The 21418-nt window shown below is 41.0% G+C and overlaps 1 protein-coding gene across 8 annotated transcripts in view; it reads left to right on the forward strand.

Moving 5' to 3' along the window:
- dlg1b (discs large MAGUK scaffold protein 1b) overlaps positions 1 to 21418 on the forward strand; it is a 58888-nt gene that overhangs the window by 36337 nt on the left and 1133 nt on the right. For 4 of the 8 annotated variants that reach the window (XM_055228643.1, XM_033982200.2, XM_055228646.1 and 1 more), the window contains 19 exons: positions 2741 to 2794; positions 3183 to 3233; positions 3674 to 3798; positions 4679 to 4848; positions 6882 to 7018; positions 7475 to 7619; positions 8099 to 8228; positions 9403 to 9559; positions 10065 to 10167; positions 10849 to 10963; positions 11711 to 11887; positions 12373 to 12439; positions 15869 to 15965; positions 18201 to 18242; positions 18786 to 18836; positions 19325 to 19426; positions 20438 to 20610; positions 20864 to 20973; positions 21218 to 21309. In XM_055228643.1, the coding sequence (XP_055084618.1) occupies positions 2741 to 2794; positions 3183 to 3233; positions 3674 to 3798; positions 4679 to 4848; positions 6882 to 7018; positions 7475 to 7619; positions 8099 to 8228; positions 9403 to 9559; positions 10065 to 10167; positions 10849 to 10963; positions 11711 to 11887; positions 12373 to 12439; positions 15869 to 15965; positions 18201 to 18242; positions 18786 to 18836; positions 19325 to 19426; positions 20438 to 20610; positions 20864 to 20973; positions 21218 to 21309 (2098 nt within the window). Of the gene's footprint in view, positions 1 to 2740; positions 2795 to 3182; positions 3234 to 3673; positions 3799 to 4678; positions 4849 to 6881; positions 7019 to 7474; positions 7620 to 8098; positions 8229 to 9402; positions 9560 to 10064; positions 10168 to 10848; positions 10964 to 11710; positions 11888 to 12372; positions 12440 to 15868; positions 15966 to 16438; positions 16473 to 18200; positions 18243 to 18785; positions 18837 to 19324; positions 19427 to 20437; positions 20611 to 20863; positions 20974 to 21217; positions 21310 to 21418 lie in introns of all 8 variants that reach the window. The other 4 variants (XM_055228644.1, XM_033982205.2, XM_055228645.1 and 1 more) reach the window with 2 other exon arrangements.

Raw genomic sequence — 21418 nt, forward strand, 5'->3', positions numbered from 1 at the left:
TCTTTAACTCTGGATTGTGGTTTCTAATCTGGATTATTGTTCTCCCCAATTGGACGATGTTCCGGAATAATCACGGCTCTACTTTTTTGAGAAAACTGTTTGGGAATTTTGAACTGTGTTGTGAGAATAGTTTTTTTTTGGGCACCAATTAACTTTTGCTGCCCTGTGCAGTTCTGGTTGTTCTTGTTTGGTACTAGTTTAGTCCTTATAAATTACTGGTTTAGTCCTGGTCTAGGCCTGGTTCAGTCCTGTTTTTCCCCTTGTTTCATCTTGTTTTTGCCCTTGTTCCATATTGACTTAGTCTTGGTTTGGTCCTAGTTCACTGGTCCTGTTCACTCCTAACTTATTCATTGTTGGTTCTGTTCTGTTTGTCTTAATTTAGTCCTGATTTACTCCTGCCTTACTCCTGATTAAGTTCTAGTTTAGTCCTGGTTCTGTCTTAGTGCAGTTTTATTCCAGTTTTAGCCCTGGTTTAGCCCTGATTTAGACTTGTGTAGCTCCTCTAACTCATCAGCAAAGGAGGACCCAATTTATTGCGTTTTTTGGACATTGTTGTGATGCAATGAGATCCAACATGGCTGCCGTCCTGCCCGGCTCTGAACGCTCCCTCCCTCGCCTCAGGCTGCGCACGCTGGACCCGCCCCGAGCACTTAATGGGCTGGAGCCCTTCCTCACCCACCCTCACGAGCACCCGGAGCCCCACCACCCACACGTGCACCCTCACATGCACGCCACCCTGCGCACGTTCACGGCATGCACGGCCCCCTGCCGAGCGAGGAGCCGCTTCCTCACCCTGCGTGATTCAGTAAAAAAGAGCCCCACAAAAAGCACGGCCAAAGTGGGTATGCGCAGGGAGACACTGTCTTGGATACCATCGATACCCACGCAGGTAAATGCAGTGGGGGGCCTTAAGTTACACGCCCTGACATTTGAAAATACTTTATAATATTGGCCAGTGTGTTTTTGAAATGGGTTTAAAGGAACTGTATGTAGGCTGCACTTTTACTGTTTAAAAAAGGGACTTGACTTGATGGTATCACAACTGACCCTGGGTTGTCAATGCCTTAACCTGCAGATAGAAAAAAAACCCCACATTTTTATGCGTCCTCTGAGTATATGGACAGGTCATGCCTCATGTAAAAGCTCAGAACCTCCAGAATTCCCTCACTGAGCTGCACAGGCTGCACTAGCACTGCTTAATGATTTGCTGCAGGCGCCGGGGTTTAAGTAGTGACCATTCAGATCAGAGAGAGTTGTTTTAGGTTTAAACCTACTGGATTTCAGCATTGAAACTAGCAATCTCAATCTACTTTGATTGGATAATAGCCTTGAGAACCAAAAAAATTAATGGGACATGTACAATGATTTTGTAATTAAGAAATTACAGTATAATTATTACAACAAACTATTTTATTTGATGTTTAATTTCTAAATCTTACACACAGTTCCTTAAATTTTTTGGCAGGTGTGTTTCCTCCTAATGTCCTGGAATTGTACTGAGCCATGCATTCTTACTTATAGTAAGAATGCATTGCTGTCTGTACAAGGATGGTAATCTGTGTAATGTCTCCCAGGTAGGTTCCATAGTGGTCCATGGGTGTACACTAGTCTATGTGGTTTTATACTAGTTCTGATATAGCTCAAGATCATTCTAGATAGAAGATATTCAGGAAAGATTCATTTCTGTCTTGTGAATATGAATTTTTTAGTACTGATATCTGCTCAAATGAGTATCTAATATTGATACTAGTTTTAGTTTCGATTAATATTTGATTTTCAGAACTTTTGACAACCATTTTTGAGTGCAACATTTCAACATAACCATAGTGAACATCTTTTAATCTGTTGACATAACTCTTGTCTACATGGCTTTAAACTGTTCTGTGAAGCGAATACAGTGAAATTACTGCACCGTGGGATTAGTGTAGTACATTCATATAGGTACATATGACCCGTGTTCTCTTGGCGTGTTGAATGTTGTGAATGCTTCTCTGACTGAATGTAGGTCTGATCAATGCTATCGACTGGTCAGCTGGATAGAACCTGTCCCCTCAGTGTCCAGGGAAACCACTGCTCCATGTGCTCATTCAAACATGCATGTCATTTTCCACATACAATTGTACAGAAAGTTAAGAATCAAAATGATAAGTGTAAAGTGTGTGATCTTCTGTTCAGCAAATTATTGCAAAATATTCAGAATGATTGTGGTATTGATTAAAAAATAACTATCTGGAATGTGGCTTGAACCTGATTTGACATGGTTGGAAGCATTCTACCTGTCCATCACTTGATGTATATCTAACCAATGACCAATCATTTTCAGGTTTCTATTACACTGACAGCAGCCCCGGGTCTGCCTCTGACCTGGGGCTGGAGCAGAGGGCAGAGCCGGAGCTCAGACTGAGCACTCTGAGGGACAAACCTTGGAGGAAAAGCGGTTGAATCAATGTATTCTGGGCTTCTAATTATTAGATTAAATCATCTGTAAAAGTTTTTATTAACGGAATTATCATATGACTTCATAACGGCCAATAATTATTGGTGTCAGACTTGGTGTTCATTTAATAACAAAAAACTCTTAAAAGCGACTCGGTGCCATTCATTACTGCTAATTCACCACTACCAATATGGCAGAACTATTGTATGGTTCCCCAGAATAAGCTGAGCTCCATAGCACGGGGCCCTGGTTGACGCCAGTTCTTTTTATAGTCTGATTATGTGACTGTTTTTGTCTCTTCAGGCTAACCCTCCTCCAGTGGTGGTGAACACAGAGAGCCTGGACACGCCGCCTTATGTGAGATCACCTTTTAAAACATAAGACCTAAATCCTGCATCAGATGTGTCTTTCTGAACAAATTAAGAAAGTAGAAGGGCAATAAGGCTGAAAATATGATTGTATCTTTACATGCATCAGATTGATTACATTCTAGATAATACATTTAGTTATTATTTTTTTGGTTATGGTTTTGGTTTTTAAGTTAGTTGGCAAACTTTACTATAAATTAACATAAATGTGTGGGCTTTGCAATGGATTTAAAATCTTCACCAATATTTACCTATACTATTATCGGTAGCAAGACAAATATCGAATATTGGTTAAAAAAGTCAGACCAAATCAGACCACCCCTGGTTTAGACCATGTGACCATGTCCTAGCTAAGCTTTGCCCTACTTGTATTGCAGGTGAACGGGACAGAGGCAGACTATGAGTACGAGGAGATCTCTCTGGAGCGGGTAAGTCCTCAGTCTTCAGGATAGTCTAGGTATAGTCCGGGTACAGTCCGGGTACTGCCTCTTATTGTATTGGGTTAGCCAGAAAAAAGTCACATATGCAGGACAGGAAATGCAGTGTGAAATATGATGATTGGTTATAACTTAGAGGTTCACTTCACTTTAATAAATCAATTGTATGTATTAAAAAAAAATCTATATGAAACATATAAATATTTTTAAAATGTATAAGTTGTTTTTTGCCATACTGTGGAAGAGCATAGGCAAATACGAGTCAGGTTTGTGGAGGTGCGAGCCCACTCACAATAAGGACACATGTTTTTCCATGTTTTTTAGTGCAATAAAAATAATCAAAATGGAAAAAACATGCTTTTATTTTGGTCTATTTTTTGGCAAAAAGTTAGTGTGGCTTTAATTAATGTCATCTTGTGCTTTTGCCTCAGGGGAACTCAGGCCTGGGCTTTAGTATCGCAGGTGGCACAGATAACCCTCACATCGGAGACGACCCCAGTATCTTCATCACCAAAGTCATCCCCGGAGGAGCAGCCAGCCAGGACGGCAGGCTCAGGTCGGTGACAGGAGCAGGACGGCAGGCTCAGGGCATTGATAGGAGTAGGACAGGTGCAGGGTTGCAGGTCAGGGCAGTGGCAGGAGCAGGGTGGCAGGTCAGGGCAGTGAGACAGGAGTATGAATAAAACACAGCTCCAGCTCAGGTTCCCCTCCTCACTGTGGACTTGGTTTCACTTTCACTATGACAACAGTGGCCTGCTCTCAGTCAGGCCTGCGTGTGGGTGTCTGGGTTCCCTACACACATTTGCGGGGAGTCATTCAGTGCTTTCAGCACAGAACTGTAGTTACAAATGTAACACCCATTTTAAATAAACCAAGCACAACCCGTCCCAGTTAAAGCTATGCCACTTCTGTTGACTGTCTCCTCTATGGAGCTACATCGGACTTTCTCTGAACAGAACACCACAACATGTGCTGAGCCAAACTTCACGTGATTTTAGACCTACCCGATGAGTAGATTTGCATACAAGTCTGCCACTCCTCGAGTAAGTGACAAGTAAAGCCCGTACACCCACAGTAAATCCCTGTCTGCTTGAGGCTGAACCCCTCTGACTGAATGGACATGAGTTTTCCTTTTCCTCTCACTAGTGTGCTCCGATACATATTCCCAGTGTCTCTGCAGCATAGAGCTGTGTAAACATGAACTGGTTCTTAGTTAAATAGTAAAAGTACGCTAGGCATGTGCATGGAGCCTCATTAAAATGCAAAATGCAGTTACTGTGGTCACTTGAGCCCTTTTGTGTCATGATTGGTCATTGAAATATTGTGTTTGCCACAACAGCCCTATAATATGATACATTTTTGTAGTTGAACCTTTTGCTCAGTTAGCAGCTCCATGTTAATAACACAGTGTAATGTGTTGCCCTGTGTGTCCTCAGAGTGAACGACGTGATCCTGCGGGTGAACGAGGTGGATGTGCGTGATGTGAGCCACAGTGGGGCTGTGGAGGCGCTGAAGGACGCTGGCTCTCTGGTCCGGCTCTACGTCAGGAGGAGGAAGGCCCTCAATGAGAAGCTCATGGAGATCAAGCTGGTCAAAGGACCCAAAGGTGTCTGTCCACACACATACACACCCACACACCTACGTACATGTTTGAGTCAGGAACAGCCACAGATTTCATCAGAATTTGAATACAGATCTCTGGATTTATATAGCACCTTTCAAGCTGCTTATACACTGTATCTGTACTAGGGATGGGATGATACTAAAATTTAGACTCACGATTATTGTGACCAAAATAATTGCGATTAACGACATTATCATAATTTTTAAACCAAGGCAGTGTAATGTCCTCATATGGACACCAGGACCTTGTAGAAAAAAATGTATTGTGGGCTAAACAACCCAAAATGTGTTTGGGTTCTAGGAGGTTATAGGTATTCAGATTAATTTATGATTGTTGTCAAACCGTGTGTCACTGCTCGCAAGCTGTGCAATCAGCTGTGCAAAATGCTGTTCAGCTAGCGCTAACTGAGTGATAGCAAAGTTGACACGAAAACAGATTCATACAAATCCAAACTAACACAAATTACGCTGCCCAGCCAAAAAAAAAATCACCACAAAGGTCACACACTCTAATATTTTGTTGGACTTCCTTTAGCTTTGATTACAGCACACTTTCGCTGTGGCATTGTTTCGATTTCGCTTCTGCAATGTCACAAGATTTATTTCCATCCGGTGCTGCTTTAATTTTTACCAAGATGTTGCATTGATGATGGTAAAGTCTGACCGCTGCACAAAGCCTTCTCCAGCACTTCCCAAAGATTCTCAATGGGGTTAAGGTTTGGACTGGCATTGTCATCTTGGAATATGCTCGTGTCATCAGGGAAGAAAAAATCCATTGATGGAATAACGTGGTCATTCAGTATATTCAGGTGTCAGCTGACCTCATTCTTTGAGCACAGACTGTTGCTGAACCTAGACCTGGAGGAGGCTCGTACCCATTTGCTTATTTAATTCCAGGTGGCGACTTTTTTTTAGGCAGGCAGAGAACATTCAAAGGTTTATTTCACATAGTATGTTACTTACAATGCATATTTTCAGCTCAAGTTTGTCAAACAATGCAGGATGGTTGTCTCGCAAATGTGCTTTTAAGTTGCTTGTGTTTGCTCTCGGAGCCGTATCTTTTTTTCAGGAGGCTCTGCAGATTGGTGGCTCATCTTGTTGGTCTTGTTTTTCAAATCCATAATAATTCCACACATCAGACTTCACCTTCTTGAGTGGAAGATAAAAATGTGTGCTGTCACTGGGCTCCAGATCCACTGCCTGCCCACTACTAGCCATGACGGTGACTGACGGTGATGAAGAACCCCAATTCTGAATAGGCACAAAAGCCAACAAGTGTCACTGCTGTGATAGAAGGCCCCCTTGTGGACAAATGCCAAAACTAACATCTAAACATTGTATTGAAACTGGAAACGTGAGGCAGTGTGGTGCCGTAAAAGCGATTATAATCATGTGCGATGATCACAGTTATTATTAAATAATGCCACAGAACGATTAACTGCAGACCTTTTTTTTATCGTGAATAACAATATTATTGTGTATTGTCCCATACCTAATCTGTACTGAGGTAAAACACATTTTGCTCAAAGTTGTTTATAACCATTTGAATCATTGTTGAGATATTTTGTTGCAAAAGGGCACGGGTGCTATGGAATTGTACTGTTAATGTTTTAATTGGTAATGTAATGTGCTTTAATGTTTAAATTGTATTGAATGTTATTCCATCTTAGTCTATTAAACTTGAGTATCTAGGACACATGCATTTAAGAGTTAAAGTGTGGACATTCCCCTCATCTCTGAGAGTTACTAGACTATTTGACTCTTTGGTCTAGGGCTACAAGATTAATCGCAATCAAATTGAAACTGCAATGTCTTGTATTAGTTTGTCAGTCCATATTTCATTCTTTTTGTCAATTCTTCTGGACGCTTTTAAAATGCAAACTTTGAACATTAAAACAAATCACAGATCTAAAAGCCAATTGTTCAGCCCTACTTTGCTCTCACTTTCACGTTTTAATCTTGCCTTGCCTGTTGTCAGCCCTAACCCTGTGTCTCTGTCTGTGTGTGCACACTCAGGCCTGGGCTTCAGCATCGCGGGGGGAGTGGGGAACCAGCACATTCCTGGAGACAACAGCATCTATGTCACCAAGATCATCGAGGGCGGGGCCGCGCACAAGGACGGACGCCTGCACATCGGGGACAAGCTGCTCGCGGTAAGGACGTCCTCTTTGTCCTGTCCCCAGTCCTCTGTCTAGCATGGCCTGTATGTGCGTCAATGCTCGGGTCCTTTTTAATTTGTACAACCAGTCAAAAGTTTTTTCAATGTTTTTTTCTTTCTTTTTTGATTATTTACATTGTAGATTCTAACTGAAGGCATCAAAACGGGTTTAATAGTTTGGATTCTTCAAAATATCCTTTATCCTTTGCTTTGATCACTGATTTGTACTCTTGATATGCCACTAATAAACCCTGCCAAGGCACAGCTGTGAAGTGAAAACCATTTCAGGAGACTTAATCAGGAAGTTCATTGAGAGTAGGCCAAGGGTTTGCAAGCACTGTCAACAAAGCAAAGGATGGATACTTTGAGGAATTTTAATCTTACATCTTGCTTTGTATAGTTCATGCCTTCACACAGATATAAATATACAGATGTGACTGTGTTGTTTTAGGTGAACAGCTCGTGTCTGGAGGAGGTGACCCATGAACACGCCGTCACAGCCCTGAAGAACACTCCAGATGTGGTCTACCTAAAGGTGGCCAAACCAAACAGTGTCTTCATCAACGATAGCTACGCACCACCAGACATCACAACCTGTAAGGGAATGCAACTCATCCCACAATGATTTTCTTTTTTCATTTTCATTTTTCTTCAGCTCTTTTTCCAATATCCTTTGCTATAAACAAGATCATTGATATTCTGCATTTCTACAAAACAATGTACACCATATCATGGCTAATGTGAATTTTGACAGTAGCTTAATTTGTAGTGTTTGTCCACTGATGGTTAGCAGTGTGAATCCCGCTCTGGACATAAACATCATTGGTAAAACGGTAAGATCCACTGACCCGCAGGTTGGTGGTGCGATTCCAGGTCCCACACATGAATACTGTCATTGTGTCCTTGGGTACGACACTTAATCCATCCCCCCAATGTATGAGTGTGTGAATGGGTGAGTGGTTCTTTAATGTAAATCGCTCTGAGTGCTTTAAAGGTGGAAAGGTGCTCTATAAAAAATGTGACAAGTTACCATGGATATTTAGTTAATTGCTAACCTACGTCTCTGTGTCCTCAGCTTTCTCTCAACCGCACACAGAAAACCATATTGGACAGAACTTCCTGGTGCAGCCGCCACCTCCTCCCGCCCCCTCAGGACGCTTCTCCCCCACGCCCAAAGGCATCGTGGGAGACAACGATGTCACCAGGTGGGTCACCAGAGCTAACATTAAATTAGGCTGCATGATATGAGAATAAGATGGAGTATTTGATATTGGGCTGTTGGCCTGTAGTCGTTTAGTAGTTAATTTTGATTTAAAGTATTTATGAGAGACAACAGTCGATGGAAAGCATGATGAGTTGGGAGTTAATTTAGCTTTTACATATAAATAGTTTCTTTGTACTTTTCAGTTTAAGGTCCTATATTCAGCAAAATTGAGTCTTGTGAGCTTTGTTTTTTGTTTCATCCACACATTTGAGTAATAGTAAAAGAAAAATTAAATTCCATCAATTGGACACAAAGTTTGCTCATCCAAGCCGCTTCTTCAGTTCTGAAGAATGGATCTTACCTGGACGACTGAGGAATTACACAGACTTGTTTGAGCAATCCTTTATTATTAGTCTGTCTACATCTCCAAAGCTCAAAACATTCTGTTCCACCTTGTGATGTCATGAAGCGTTAGTTTTTCAAGTTTACATCCTCTTACCTTTTGCATATTAGAGATGGATACCAATACCAATTCCGGTGCTGAACTTATCCAAATGATATTAGTGAAGGTGTGTGGAGTTTAAAAACACAATGGAGCAGTATTATCACATGACATCACAAGGTGGAAGTGTTTTCTGTTTGACAGAAGAACTGTGCCTAAATATGCAGGGTATTGTGTGTGAATGAAACAAAACACAACTTCTGGCATGTTTTTGTTGATTTACTTTCTAAAAACAGTACAGCGATATAGATTATTACATCAGCCAATATTGCAATATCAATATTTTCATGATATATGCCAATACATCCTCAGTGAGTGCAACCAAAGTAGCCACCCTTTACTTTGTCGACAGCGCTGCAAACCATTGGCCTTTTCTGTGAACTCTGTGGTGAAATCTCCTGGAATGGTTTTGCACTTCAGTGTGCCGTGTCAGAGGCAAGAAATGTCAAAATTGCAAACCAGGGGTCAAAACAAAGGGTGGCTTTTTAAAAAAAATTTTTAATCTAAAAATTTTGAATTATTGAGTTCACTACATTCCATCTGCCCATTCATAGTTTTAAAGCATTTAGTGAGAATCTACAGTATAAATAGTCATGGAAATAAAGAAGAAATATAAATGAAAAAGTGTGTCCAAAGTTTTGTGTATGTATTTTTGATGACTGATTTGTTGCAGAGAGCCCAGGAAGATCATTCTTCAGCGAGGGGCGACTGGTCTAGGCTTTAACATCGTGGGAGGAGAGGACGGGGAGGGCATCTTCATCTCCTTCATCCTGGCTGGAGGTCCGGCCGATCTGTGTGGAGAGCTGCGCAAGGGGGACCGCCTTGTCTCGGTATGGGGCCAGAGCCGAGCGATTATGGGGAAATATGTGGTTTTGATTTAACAACAAAAACAATATAAAAGAAGAAGCAGCTCTATGTAGCTTAATCTACATAGATTAAGATGCAGAACTGTCAAGCCCCTACATTGTGGCATTTTGCAATAGCAGATGTCTGTGTAATCCCTCTGTCGTCCAGGTTTGATCCATATGTCATTTTTCTTTTACAATAGCAAACAGCATATTTTAATGTATGTGTTTTTATTGTTGAAAATGGCTATGTGACTTTTTTTATCACAAGTAAGTACAGAGTTGTGGGCCGGGATAGGGGGTGAGTGAAAACTGAAATATTCTGAGCACTCAACCTTCAACTTTGAGTAAGATATGATAAGAGAACACTGTTAAAAATGGATAACCTTCTTAATAGGCCCCCGTTAACTAATTGTCATCACATTATTTTTGAATAGTAAAAGCGCACGTTACATCCACTTGCTTTAACATGCCGTGTGTGTATGTACAGGTGAATGGAGTGGACCTACGTGGGGCCACACATGAACAGGCTGCAGCAGCTCTGAAGAACGCTGGGCAGACGGTCACCATCATGGCCCAGTACAGACCAGAAGGTACAGACAGACTCCTCACACATGCAATACATCAAACCAACTTAACATCAATTCATATGGGAACAATAGAGGGGGGGAATGGTTCAACTTCAACTTTGTATGTTTGTTTATTTATGCATTTATTGTTATTGGGAAAACCAAAAAGTGGGGCTCTTTGGAAGTTTCCCTAACTAGTGAGTGGGTAATATTAATAAAAAATATTTCATTTAGAGAATACTAAATAACTATATTACATCAATCCAAAAGGAATGTGTTTAAGAAGCCCTGTGGTTGTGTTTGCTGTATAGTTGCAATCTATGACACCTGAGGATCATTGTTGTAATCTGGACATTTTAATTTGCAATATTGATCTCCCCGACGGGTCTGTTTTCAAATATTTTAAAGCCAGCCTCATGTGCAAAATAATAACTTGTATCCTTATTTGAAAGCTTACCATAAGTTTGTTTTGGGGTTTTTTTTTCAGATTTTTGGGGGGTTTTTTGTAATTATTTTCCATATCTTCAAATTGATATTCATAATATTATTAAAAATTCGTTATCTTAACCACTTCTACTAGACGCTAAGAACATTATTGATTTAACTAATGTGTCTTTTGCCTTTCTTTGGCTGCACAAACATGAATGAATGTACTCCAGCCATAGATAGTTACTGTTGAGTGTTTGTTGTTTATTGTGTGTTCAGAGTACAGCCGGTTTGAGGCGAAAATCCACGACCTGAGAGAGCAGATGATGAACAGCAGCATCAGCTCAGGCTCTGGCTCACTGCGCACCAGCCACAAGAGGTCGCTCTACGTCAGGTACAGTGCACACAAGAGAGGACTAATCCTTAGAATAATCCTTTATTATTAGTCCGTCTGCATCTCCAAAGCTCAAAATGCTCCGTTCTGCTTTGTGATGTCATAATGAAGCGGTAGATGGTTAACTGCTACCTTTTATCTTTTGTTCAGTAAAGATTGGCAATTCCAGGTCTAAAATTATCCAAATGATTCTAGTGAAGGTGTATGAAGTTTAAAAACAAAGTGGAGGACTTCATATATTACCACATGACATCACAAGGTGGAACAGTGTTTTCTGTTTGAGAGAAGAACTAAATATGCAGGGTTTGTGTGTTAAACGTGTGAATGAAACAAAACTCCAGGTATGTTTATGATGAGGAAACATTATATCAGCATCAGCATCACCTTTAATGATACAAAAAAACATTGTGGGTTTTTTCGTGAGTGTATATAATAAATACAATAAACCCTTGTTTGGAAGATATAGTTTCTGTTCTTTGTACACTTTTTCTAGTGTTTTTATTTATAATTTTTTTTTAAATAGTCTATATACTCAATATCCAAAACTGGCAATTGCAAGATATCAATATTTCTACATGTCTCACATCTCACCAACACAGTAACTTTATAATGTCACTGTGATAGAACCATCTCTTTATTTTACAACCCTGTGTTAATCAGTCAACCCAATTACGTTTGATGTAGTTACATTACCCTCCCCAGTCGCCCTGTGTATGACATAGTAGTTGTCCTCCCTCTGTCCCTCAGGGCTCTGTTTGACTATGATAAGTCTCGGGATTCAGGTCTGCCCAGTCAGGGTCTGGACTTCAGATTCGGGGACATCCTACACGTGGTCAACGCCTCTGACGACGAGTGGTGGCAGGCCAGACACCTGAGCAGCCAGGGGGAGGCTGAGGAGGTGGGCGTCATCCCCAGCAAGAGACGGTGAGAGGGATCCTGGTTCAGCCCTAGTTTAATCCTGTTCAGCCCTGGTTCAGTTCTGATTTAGTCCTGGTTCAGTCCTGGTTCAACACTTAAATTTTTACATATCATTTTTTCAGATGCATTAACTCCCTTTATAAGTCTGAGTTATTAATTTATTCCAGATACTATTGTAGTCACAGCTCCCCTGGGGCAGACTGACAGAAACAAGACGTCTCCTCTGACCTCTGACTACCACCAACATACATTCATACATTAATTCAGGAGTTTTCACTAGAGGCACTGCGGCACCTAGTATTCCCAGCACTCCCATCCAAGTAATGCAGATCTGAGATCAGATGAGGGCACCAGTCCTCTCCAGTTAAATGAGATCAGGGCTATTTTAGCTTTTTCTATACATATGAATTAAAATGATGGCATATCAAATCAAAGTACATGGAGTCCAAAAGCGTTCAAATGAAATGTTTCCTTGTGTTTTTACTGCTCAGAGTGGAGAAGAAGGAGAGGGCACGGTTAAAAACGGTCAAGTTCAACGCCAAATCTCGAGACAGAGGGGTGAGTGCGCTCCGTCCTGGGTCCTTATGTTTGGAAGTTAATGCAGTAGTTCCATAGATGTGTGTGGGGAATATGAATAATAATGTGTTACTGTGTCAGAAATGGGACAATATTTGACTCAAAATTGACAAATAAAATGATTTAATAAATAAGAATGCAACACAATTTTGAGATTTGCCAGTTAGTAAAAGCCAACCAAAACTAAGAAACCATATTGTCCTTTTAATAATTTTGTATTCATGAAATGTACAAAAAAAGAAATAATGGCATAGAGACAACCTTAAAGGTGCCCTGTGTAACTTTTCTGATCTGCTGACTGACATGGGCTTCTGTCCATAGAGATGTTACTGCTTACTAAAAATACATTTTGAAAACATGCGTTCTTACTGTGAACAGGGTCACCTCTCCACAGATCTGACTTGTAACTTGCCTGGTGATATCACGTACGTGTCTCCATGGAGATCTCTTAAGTGATTTCTTGGACCCTTTGTACTTCCACTTGAGTAATATTATCTTTGAAGTAACATCACTCTCTCTACCCACCTCTGTGTATAGATGTATAACACATATTTATATTTCTACTTTTGATACTTATAGTAATATTGTCCAATTTGTCCCATTTCTGAATTAAAACTGTCATGAATTAGTTAAAACTGATCAAATGTTCAGATGATTGTAGCTGTTGTGTTGTCACTATGTGCACATGAGTAGGTGTAGCGAGGGCTCAGGGGCAGTAGAACACGGGGTTAGCTGCATGATACAACCCACTTTGAGTGACTAATGCTAAGCTAATGTTAACTAGTTTGTAACTAATGTGTAACTAATGTTGAACCACTGCACATTAACAGCATGATGTTGAATGAGTCTTCAGTCAAACCGCACAGAAGGAGCAGGCTTGTCAAAGTACTACAATGTACAAATATTCACATAGTACTCATTCACACTACTTTTAATTTCAAATTCCTAAAAAAACAATCAAAGTAAAATATTATTCTCTCAAACATACTTATGTTTGCATTTTGCCTCATTCATCCATATTTGAGTAAACATATATTTAGTCTGTCTCCCTCTCTAGAGCTGAGAACACCCTATTCCACCTGCTGATGTCATTAGGTGGAAATCTCCTTAACCAGGAAGCGTTTGTGTTTTTAAACTGAAACATGGTGTTCTTTTAACTTAATATCAGTGACAAGCCTGCTGCCCCCAACTGCTCTTAAGGCTACCTGTGTCGCTCTACAGTTTTAGCCAAGCGCTAACTCGCCTAGCAACATGTCAAACGCCTTGTGAGGAGCGTGCTGCTTTCAAGTCCAGGAAGAAAGAGTCGCACATAATGTCAGAACAATCTCAAATGTCACTTTTATGTTACACTTCACCAAGATTAATTATGATTCAAAACATTAATCATAACGGTTTCAAATGAGTCTCAACAGTTATTATGAATTCACAATTGACCATATGTAACTGCTGATGGAGTTTACCCCACCTGCTGCATCTCAGTGGATGGTATGGCTTTTCCTAGAATGTTCCATAGTATGGCATTAAATTAAAGTACAGATGTTTTTATAACGCAAAAAGAAGGATTCTTGCTGTGCGAAGGCTCACCTCTCCAGGTTTATCACCTGCTTCATCTGGAGACAGACGAGCTTAATGCCATGCTATGGAACATTTTAGGCAAAGCAGTAACATTTTCATGAAGACATCAGGTGATGGCCCACCACCAGAAAAGTTAGTTAGTTAGAAAAGTTAGTTTGAATAGTGCTATTTTCACTTGAAAGCAGCATCGCTCAGGCTGAGAGGGGCCCCTACATACACCCTCTGGCCCCCAAACCTGTTCTGACGCTTGACATTGACATCTGCCCCTGACTTAACCCCTTCCTCACCCTCTCTCCTCCCCCCTCCCTCACTTCCTGCATGTGCCACTTACTCTTTTGTTGGTCAGACACTATCAGGTTTGTCAGTGACTTGTTCAGAGTTCAGTCTGTTACATAATGACATATTTAGTCCACTGTGATAAAGAACCAAAGGATCAGTCTTCTGTCGTAAAGTATGACCTGGCTGCATGTTCTGAGCTGCATGTGTCTGCTCATGTCTTCACTAACAACTCCTCCTCATGTGTGTGTTTGAAAAAGATGTGCAAAGGAATACAGTGGTAGAAAAGTTAGTAATCTTATTCATCTAAGCCAGTGATGGGCACTGTATTCAGTTATCTCCAGAGTCTCACCACAGCTCGCTCAGACTGCACATGGCAGTCCAAACTATTCAAAGTGATGAGAGGAAATCAGACGGGCCTCAGAGCTCTGTAGAGGAGGAGCATTTTTGTCCAGAGTAGGCCTGTCGCAATAACAAATTTTGAAGTGCGATATATTGCCAAAGTCAAAATAGAAACAATAATATTGAAATCAAACTATAAAACAGAATTATTCACAAAATGTTCTAAATGTACAATGTTTGTGAGTTGCAATAAATGAATAGCAGAATGCAACACTTAAAGATTTGAGCTGTAGAAGGTTGAATTATGAACTAAATTATACAACCTAATTACTTTCCCCACTACTGCAAAGAGAAAAATCTCCACGATAAATATGGAAATGATTGTTCCACCTAACATGGATTGAACGATAGGTCAGTATAGTAATTATCGTGACCACAGGCTATTTTCATATATATGAGATTAGTGTATATAACAGCAGACCTCTGCTCTGTGTAAGCCTGTCACAATGATCACTATATCAACTTACCGTTCAGTATATGCTAGATGAACCATATTTATTTTTCAGGCTCAGTGTTTATCGCATGTATCTTTTCTTTGCACTAGTGGGAAAATCTTTCTTAATTTTACGTAGTGTTAAGCCTGTTTGATGGCATTTGAGTTTCATAATGTGACATGTAAGTTAATTATTGAACCATCTAGACACTACAACTAACTACTTTGGTGTTTCATTGTACTATTTATCTATCGCTGGCCCCATTATGTTTGATATGATTAACTTAAAGGGTTTCCTGTGATTATCCTGTTTTAAGGTTATTGTGAAAGTGGTATCTGCAAGATACTCTGCAAGAACAGTACTCCTACACAACATCACAGCTCCTCCAGGTGCAGTGTGAGCGAGGTGTCAGTGAAATCATTTATTTGAGGCCTCTGCTGTTCACTCTAACAGTTAAACATGTGCAGATTCTAGGGTTTCTGTGGTCAGGGCTCAGCTGTCAATCAATGTGCAGCCAATCAGTGTTCCGATGTGGGCATAACCTCGATTTTAGGCTTTGTCATTGGATAAAAAGTGAGTTTAGAGAGATCAGGAGTTCTGTGTGTGTGTGTGTGTGTGTTTGTGTGTGTGTGGTCTGCCCCAGGTTCATGTCTCGTGTCTTCTCTTCCTCCATCTCCATCACTCCCCTCCTCCCTCCTTCCCCTCTCCCTCCCCCCCTCCGCAGTCTGTCAATGACAAGCGTAAAAAGAACCCGTTTAGCCGAAAGTTCCCCTTCTACAAGAGCAAAGAAGCAAGCGAGCAGGAGAGCAGCGACGTGGAGCGTGAGTATCCCCCCCCAAAGGGACCCCCACCCATCCACACGCACACACTTGCGCACGCGGTTTGGCTGAAGCGGCAGAACGTGAGGGCGTATGCGGGGGAGAGGGGCTGGACACTGAGAGGACATGTGACAAAAGCACTTGTATTTGAAGTATTGTTGGCAGGGAGTTATAGAACCAGGGTCTACAGTGTGTCCAGTGTCCCTCTCCTCTGTCATCTCTAGTGTCTCTTTCTCTCTCTCTCCTTTTTCTTTTTCTCATGCTGCTTCTCCCTCTTTCTTCCTCTCTCCCTCTCTCTGCCCCCTCTCCCTCCTGTCTCTCACCTTCCCCCTCTCTTTTCTTCCCATCTTTCCCTCTTCTTCTCTCCCCTCCCTTCTCTCTCTCTGCATTCTCCACCCCCCCACCCCTGCTTCTCTCTCTTTCTCGTTCTCTCTCTCTTTATAACATGATGTGTTTTGTTCACACACTGACCACAGGACCTGTGTGATGAGCCTCTTTCCAAAGGACACAGTAAGTTGTCTCCTGTCCGATCTGTCTCTCTGTCCCTTTGTCCCACTCCCTCGTCTCCACCCATAAAGTTTGCACAAATAATGTTAATCATGATTGAGGCCAAGCTAAACTGTAGTAAACTGTTAGAAATAGTTAGTGGATGTAACTTGATTCTCAGAATTTGTGTGACAGAAAACAGAATTCTGTAAAGTTAGCAATTTATTTTATTATTTATTTTATTTATTATTATTTTTTATGTTTTTAATTTAATTTGTAATTTATTTATTTATTTATTTTTTTTGTGAATATGTTTGGCCACTCATCCAAGTAGCTTCTTCACTTCTGACGGTTCAATTTTGCATTAGCGATTACGCAGAATATGAGTCGGGACAGTTCACACCTTAGAGTAGTTCAATGGACTTGCCTAATAACAGATACTCCTTACTGAAAACTACTAGGGTGTGCTAGTTTCAGTGTAGTCATCTCCTCCGTTCAGCTTCCAAGAACGCTGTGAGAAGTGAAGAAGCCTCTTGGATGAGTGGTCAAATGTACTCAAACGTGATAGACTTTCTTTGGTGATTGACTAAGGGATTATGCAGACAAAGCTTTTATGATATACTATACTACTATACTTTAATACTATATGTATTAAACTTTATGATAACTAAATTAATTGTTTCACATTAATCTGCTAATCTAAACTAAATTGTATCTGCAATAAGCATTAGTACAGTGATCTCCATGAAATATCCCAAAGTAAATGCACAAATGTTGGACCTGATCATTTCTATTAGTGACTAGTTTTTGAAATGTTGGTGGAGACTGAGGACCCCCCCCCCCCTCCTGCTCATTTCAGCCCATCTGTCCTGTGCTGCCATCTGCTGCTGGTGGTTTCTGATCTTATTGCACATTTTAAATACTTGACCAATGTGCAATTTTGTTTTAATATTACTTTTTTATTTTTTAATTACTTGGGGCCATAATGGGGTCTTTTCTTTTGCACAAAAACATGTTACATTGAAAAAGTGAAATTTGGTCAATTTTGCAGAGGTGGGAAAACATTTTAACCACATATTTTATTGTCACGAAGAGGGACTTTTTGGAACTATCTACCATGTTATAATATTGTTCCCTCGTCAAAAACATGCCTGAAGAGGTTTTAGATGTCAGCCATGCATGTTTATTTTAGTATTTTAGTGATCTCTCTGGGCCCTATTAAAACCCGTCTTACTGTAGCTGCAAGATTCTGTCCAATGCTCAGCCCACAGACCAACTTCACCCATGCTCCCACACGAGCATTCTCCATAAATATACAGAAACATGGTACAAAAACGTACACAGCACAGGATGGATGCTAATGTGTTTTATAGCGCTCTGAAGGGGGAGTGACTTAGGGGAGCAAAGAGAGGGGATAATCAGAGTAAAAAAGGAACAAAACTGAAAATGCATACTCAGAACAATAAACGGTAACATGGTGATCTAAATGTGTTATGTCTTGATCAATTAATATCAATAGAAGTGTAAAACCCCCTTTAAGATCATGTCATTTTTTAATTGTGTTTATTTTAAAGCAACAATTTCTATACTGCCTTATATTGCCCATCTGTAGTCAGAACTACCCACCTCTGCATAGTAGAATGACTGGTCTGTTTTTGGCCCCTGCTCGGGGGGGTTGCCGGTTGGATTCCACATGCAGGTTGCTGGTTCTACGTCCTGTGGTCTCTCACCCTGTATTGTTGTTGCTTGCAGAACATGTGACGTCCAATGCCAGTGATAGTGAGAGTAGTTACCGTAAGTCCTGGTCCCATCTGACCCCTCATCTCTGCATGCCCATCCTCTGTACACTGAGAGCTCTGCATTTGACCTAGTCTGGCATAATTTACTATAGTTGCCATGATATTTACCAAACAGATTGTAACAGGTTCATTCTGATGTAAAAATCTAAACCAAACAAAACATTTGTCTACTAATAATATAGACACTTTTCAACGAGGATAATTGAATATCTCAAGTTAATGCTGGTGATTTAAAATGTTAAACTTTTTGCCAGTTTTTGTTTCATCCTGGTTAGATCCAATATTTGCAGAGCAATTAACCATGAACCAGGACTCATTTTATGACAGAATTCTTACCAATCCCAACCTCAATTTTAAACTCCAGGTTTCAAAATGCACGTGAATGCAACCCTATTGTGTGATATTTGTACATCAGGTCCAATTGCAGAGTCTTCAGTTTGGAAAGAGCCTGTATGTCCCCTCTGTATGTCCCATCTGTGTATCCCTGTCCTGTCACCTGACTTATGTTGACCGCTTCTGTGTTTTCTGTCTCCCTCAGGTGGACAGGAGGAGTATGTGCTGTCCTATGAACCCGTCGTCCAGCAAGAAGGTCAGTACCACCCCAGTTTCTCTTCAGTTAAGGGTTAAAACATGCAATTTAATGAAAACACAAACAAAGTAAAGTGTAAAAAAATACAAATCATATTTTTTCTTACATTTTCATAATGTATGTACTCTACAGATCAAAGGAAGTATAATAAAAAGCATATATTTCTGTGCTGAAGTCACATATTCTAGAGAAAGCGGTGTCTTTACTCTATTTTAACATTTATTTTTAACAAATACACTTTGACAAATTGATTTTTTGGTAAGAATCATATATTTATCTTTACTTTTTAAATTTGCTCTTCTGAGTTAATGGTTTGCAGCAATAACGTTTGTAATTTGCAATACAGATTAATTTAATGCCATACTGTGAAACCTTTTAAAATGGAGTAAATAATTAATAGTACACTTTTTATGCATATTTGCTGTCTTAAGCTCCGTGGTATTGGTAGCTGTTGCCTGTGGTCAGTTGCTGAGTGCATCTCTTTGCAGTGAGCTACACCCGTCCGGTCATTATCCTGGGCCCAATGAAGGACCGCATCAACGATGACCTCATCTCTGAGTTCCCCGAGAAGTTTGGCTCCTGTGTGCCACGTAAGCCTCATCTCACCCCGACACAGTATCCTCTACCGCTATCTCCTCCCCACTACCCCTATGGAATCTCTTCTCCCACTACCTCTTATCCACTGGCACCTATACGATGCCCCCTACGCCATGTCCCCTAGCCCACCCTTCTATCTGCCATCTACCCAATGTCCTCTTCTCACTACGCCCTGCCCGCTACAGCTTCCCGTAAATCCTTACCAACCATGAGCTACCCACTTCCTCCTACCTAGTACTTATCCTTTACTACACTATCAACTATCAAATTCCTACCAGCAATGTATTCCCTTCTAATCTTCTACTACTAACTGCTACTCCCCTACACTTCAATTCAGTCTCCTATCCCACAACCTCCTGACAACTGCCACCCCTCAAATACCCTCCATCTATGATTAATTACCCGCAATCCACCGATGCCTCCTACCTAGTATTCATCACCTACTACTTTATGAATATAACCCCTCCCCCCTTTTTCAATATCGTCTACTACTACAATCCACTACTCACTATACCCTACCCCTTACCCATTATTTGCCATCTACTGCTCTATACCAACTATCTGCTACCCTCTTCCTTTCCCTCTCTTTTTCCCTCTTCCCTCTTCCCCCTTGCTCTTTCTCCCTCCATCTTCTCTTACTCTCTCTCCTCTCCTTCCTCTACCCTACTCATTATTTACCCTGACCCTCTAAGTCTATTCTATATCCTCTATCCCTATGTGCTACACATTACATCAAGAACGTACTGTAGAATACCTACCATGTCTTACTATTTATCTGTTACCATTTCCAAGTACCCATCATATCTTACCCTATCAACTTTCTACCGTCTACCCTCCTATTTCTACTGCTACCCAGCTACCACTCCATTAAATATTCTCTACCCCTATCACCTATTCACTATCCTTTATCCCTGTCCCTCTGACCCACTAAATAAAAGTAGTTTTGCCCCCCGTTGGAGCCTTGGTAAGCCTCAGTAAAACTCTGTTAATCTTGGTAACTGCAGACACGACGCGGCCGAAGCGTGACTACGAGGTGGATGGGCGGGACTATCATTTCGTAGTGTCCCGGGAGCAGATGGAGAAGGACATCCAGGAGCATCGCTTCATCGAGGCCGGACAGTACAACAACCACCTGTACGGCACCAGCGTGCAATCTGTGCGGCAGGTGGCTGACAAGGTACAGATCTGAGTCGTCACTTTCACGTTTGTGTTGCCTCCTTGTCTCCATGGTTCTGTTTAATGACATAATGTTGAACATTTAAGGCAAAGTAATACTATCTCCATGGAAACAAGCAGCTGAAGTATCCTTCTCTGAGAAAATGTACATGGTGCACCTTCAGTTGAAAAAGAAAAAAAAAAAACTTCCTCTGCTGTTGATTATTCAGATCTCATACCACTAGTACTACTAAACAGTCCCTTGTGTGTTCCAGGGTAAACACTGCATTCTGGACGTCTCTGGAAACGCCATCAAGAGACTGCAGCTGGCTCAGCTCCACCCCATCGCCATCTTCATCAAGCCCAAGTCTGTGGACAACATCATGTGAGTCTGTGCCTCCTCTTCTTTCTCTTCCTCCTCCTGAGAATCTGTTACTGCTCTGTCCTCCCCCTCTCCTCCCGCTGTCTTCCTCCTCCTCCTCCTCCTCCTCTTCTTCCTCCTCCTGTTCCTCCTCTTCCTCTCCACCCCAATGACAAATTATTTCCTAGAATCTTTAACAAAGTTAATCTTAAAGTGGACCTGTGCCCGGTGGCCAAGTTGACAGTAGTTTATGCCTGTGTCTCCTCAGGGACATGAACAAGCGTCTGAGTGAGGAGCAGGGCAGGAAGACATTTGACCGAGCCACCAAACTGGAGCAGGAGTTCACAGAGAACTTCACAGGTACAGCTACAAGTGCTGCATGTACTGTATATCACTATTTTAGCATAATAATAAAGAAATATAAACTTAACCTAATACAAATGTCATTTAACATGTATTTAGCATTTAT

This window comes from Periophthalmus magnuspinnatus, chromosome 17 (assembly GCF_009829125.3).
Source record: "Periophthalmus magnuspinnatus isolate fPerMag1 chromosome 17, fPerMag1.2.pri, whole genome shotgun sequence".
NCBI lineage: Eukaryota > Metazoa > Chordata > Actinopteri > Gobiiformes > Gobiidae > Periophthalmus > Periophthalmus magnuspinnatus.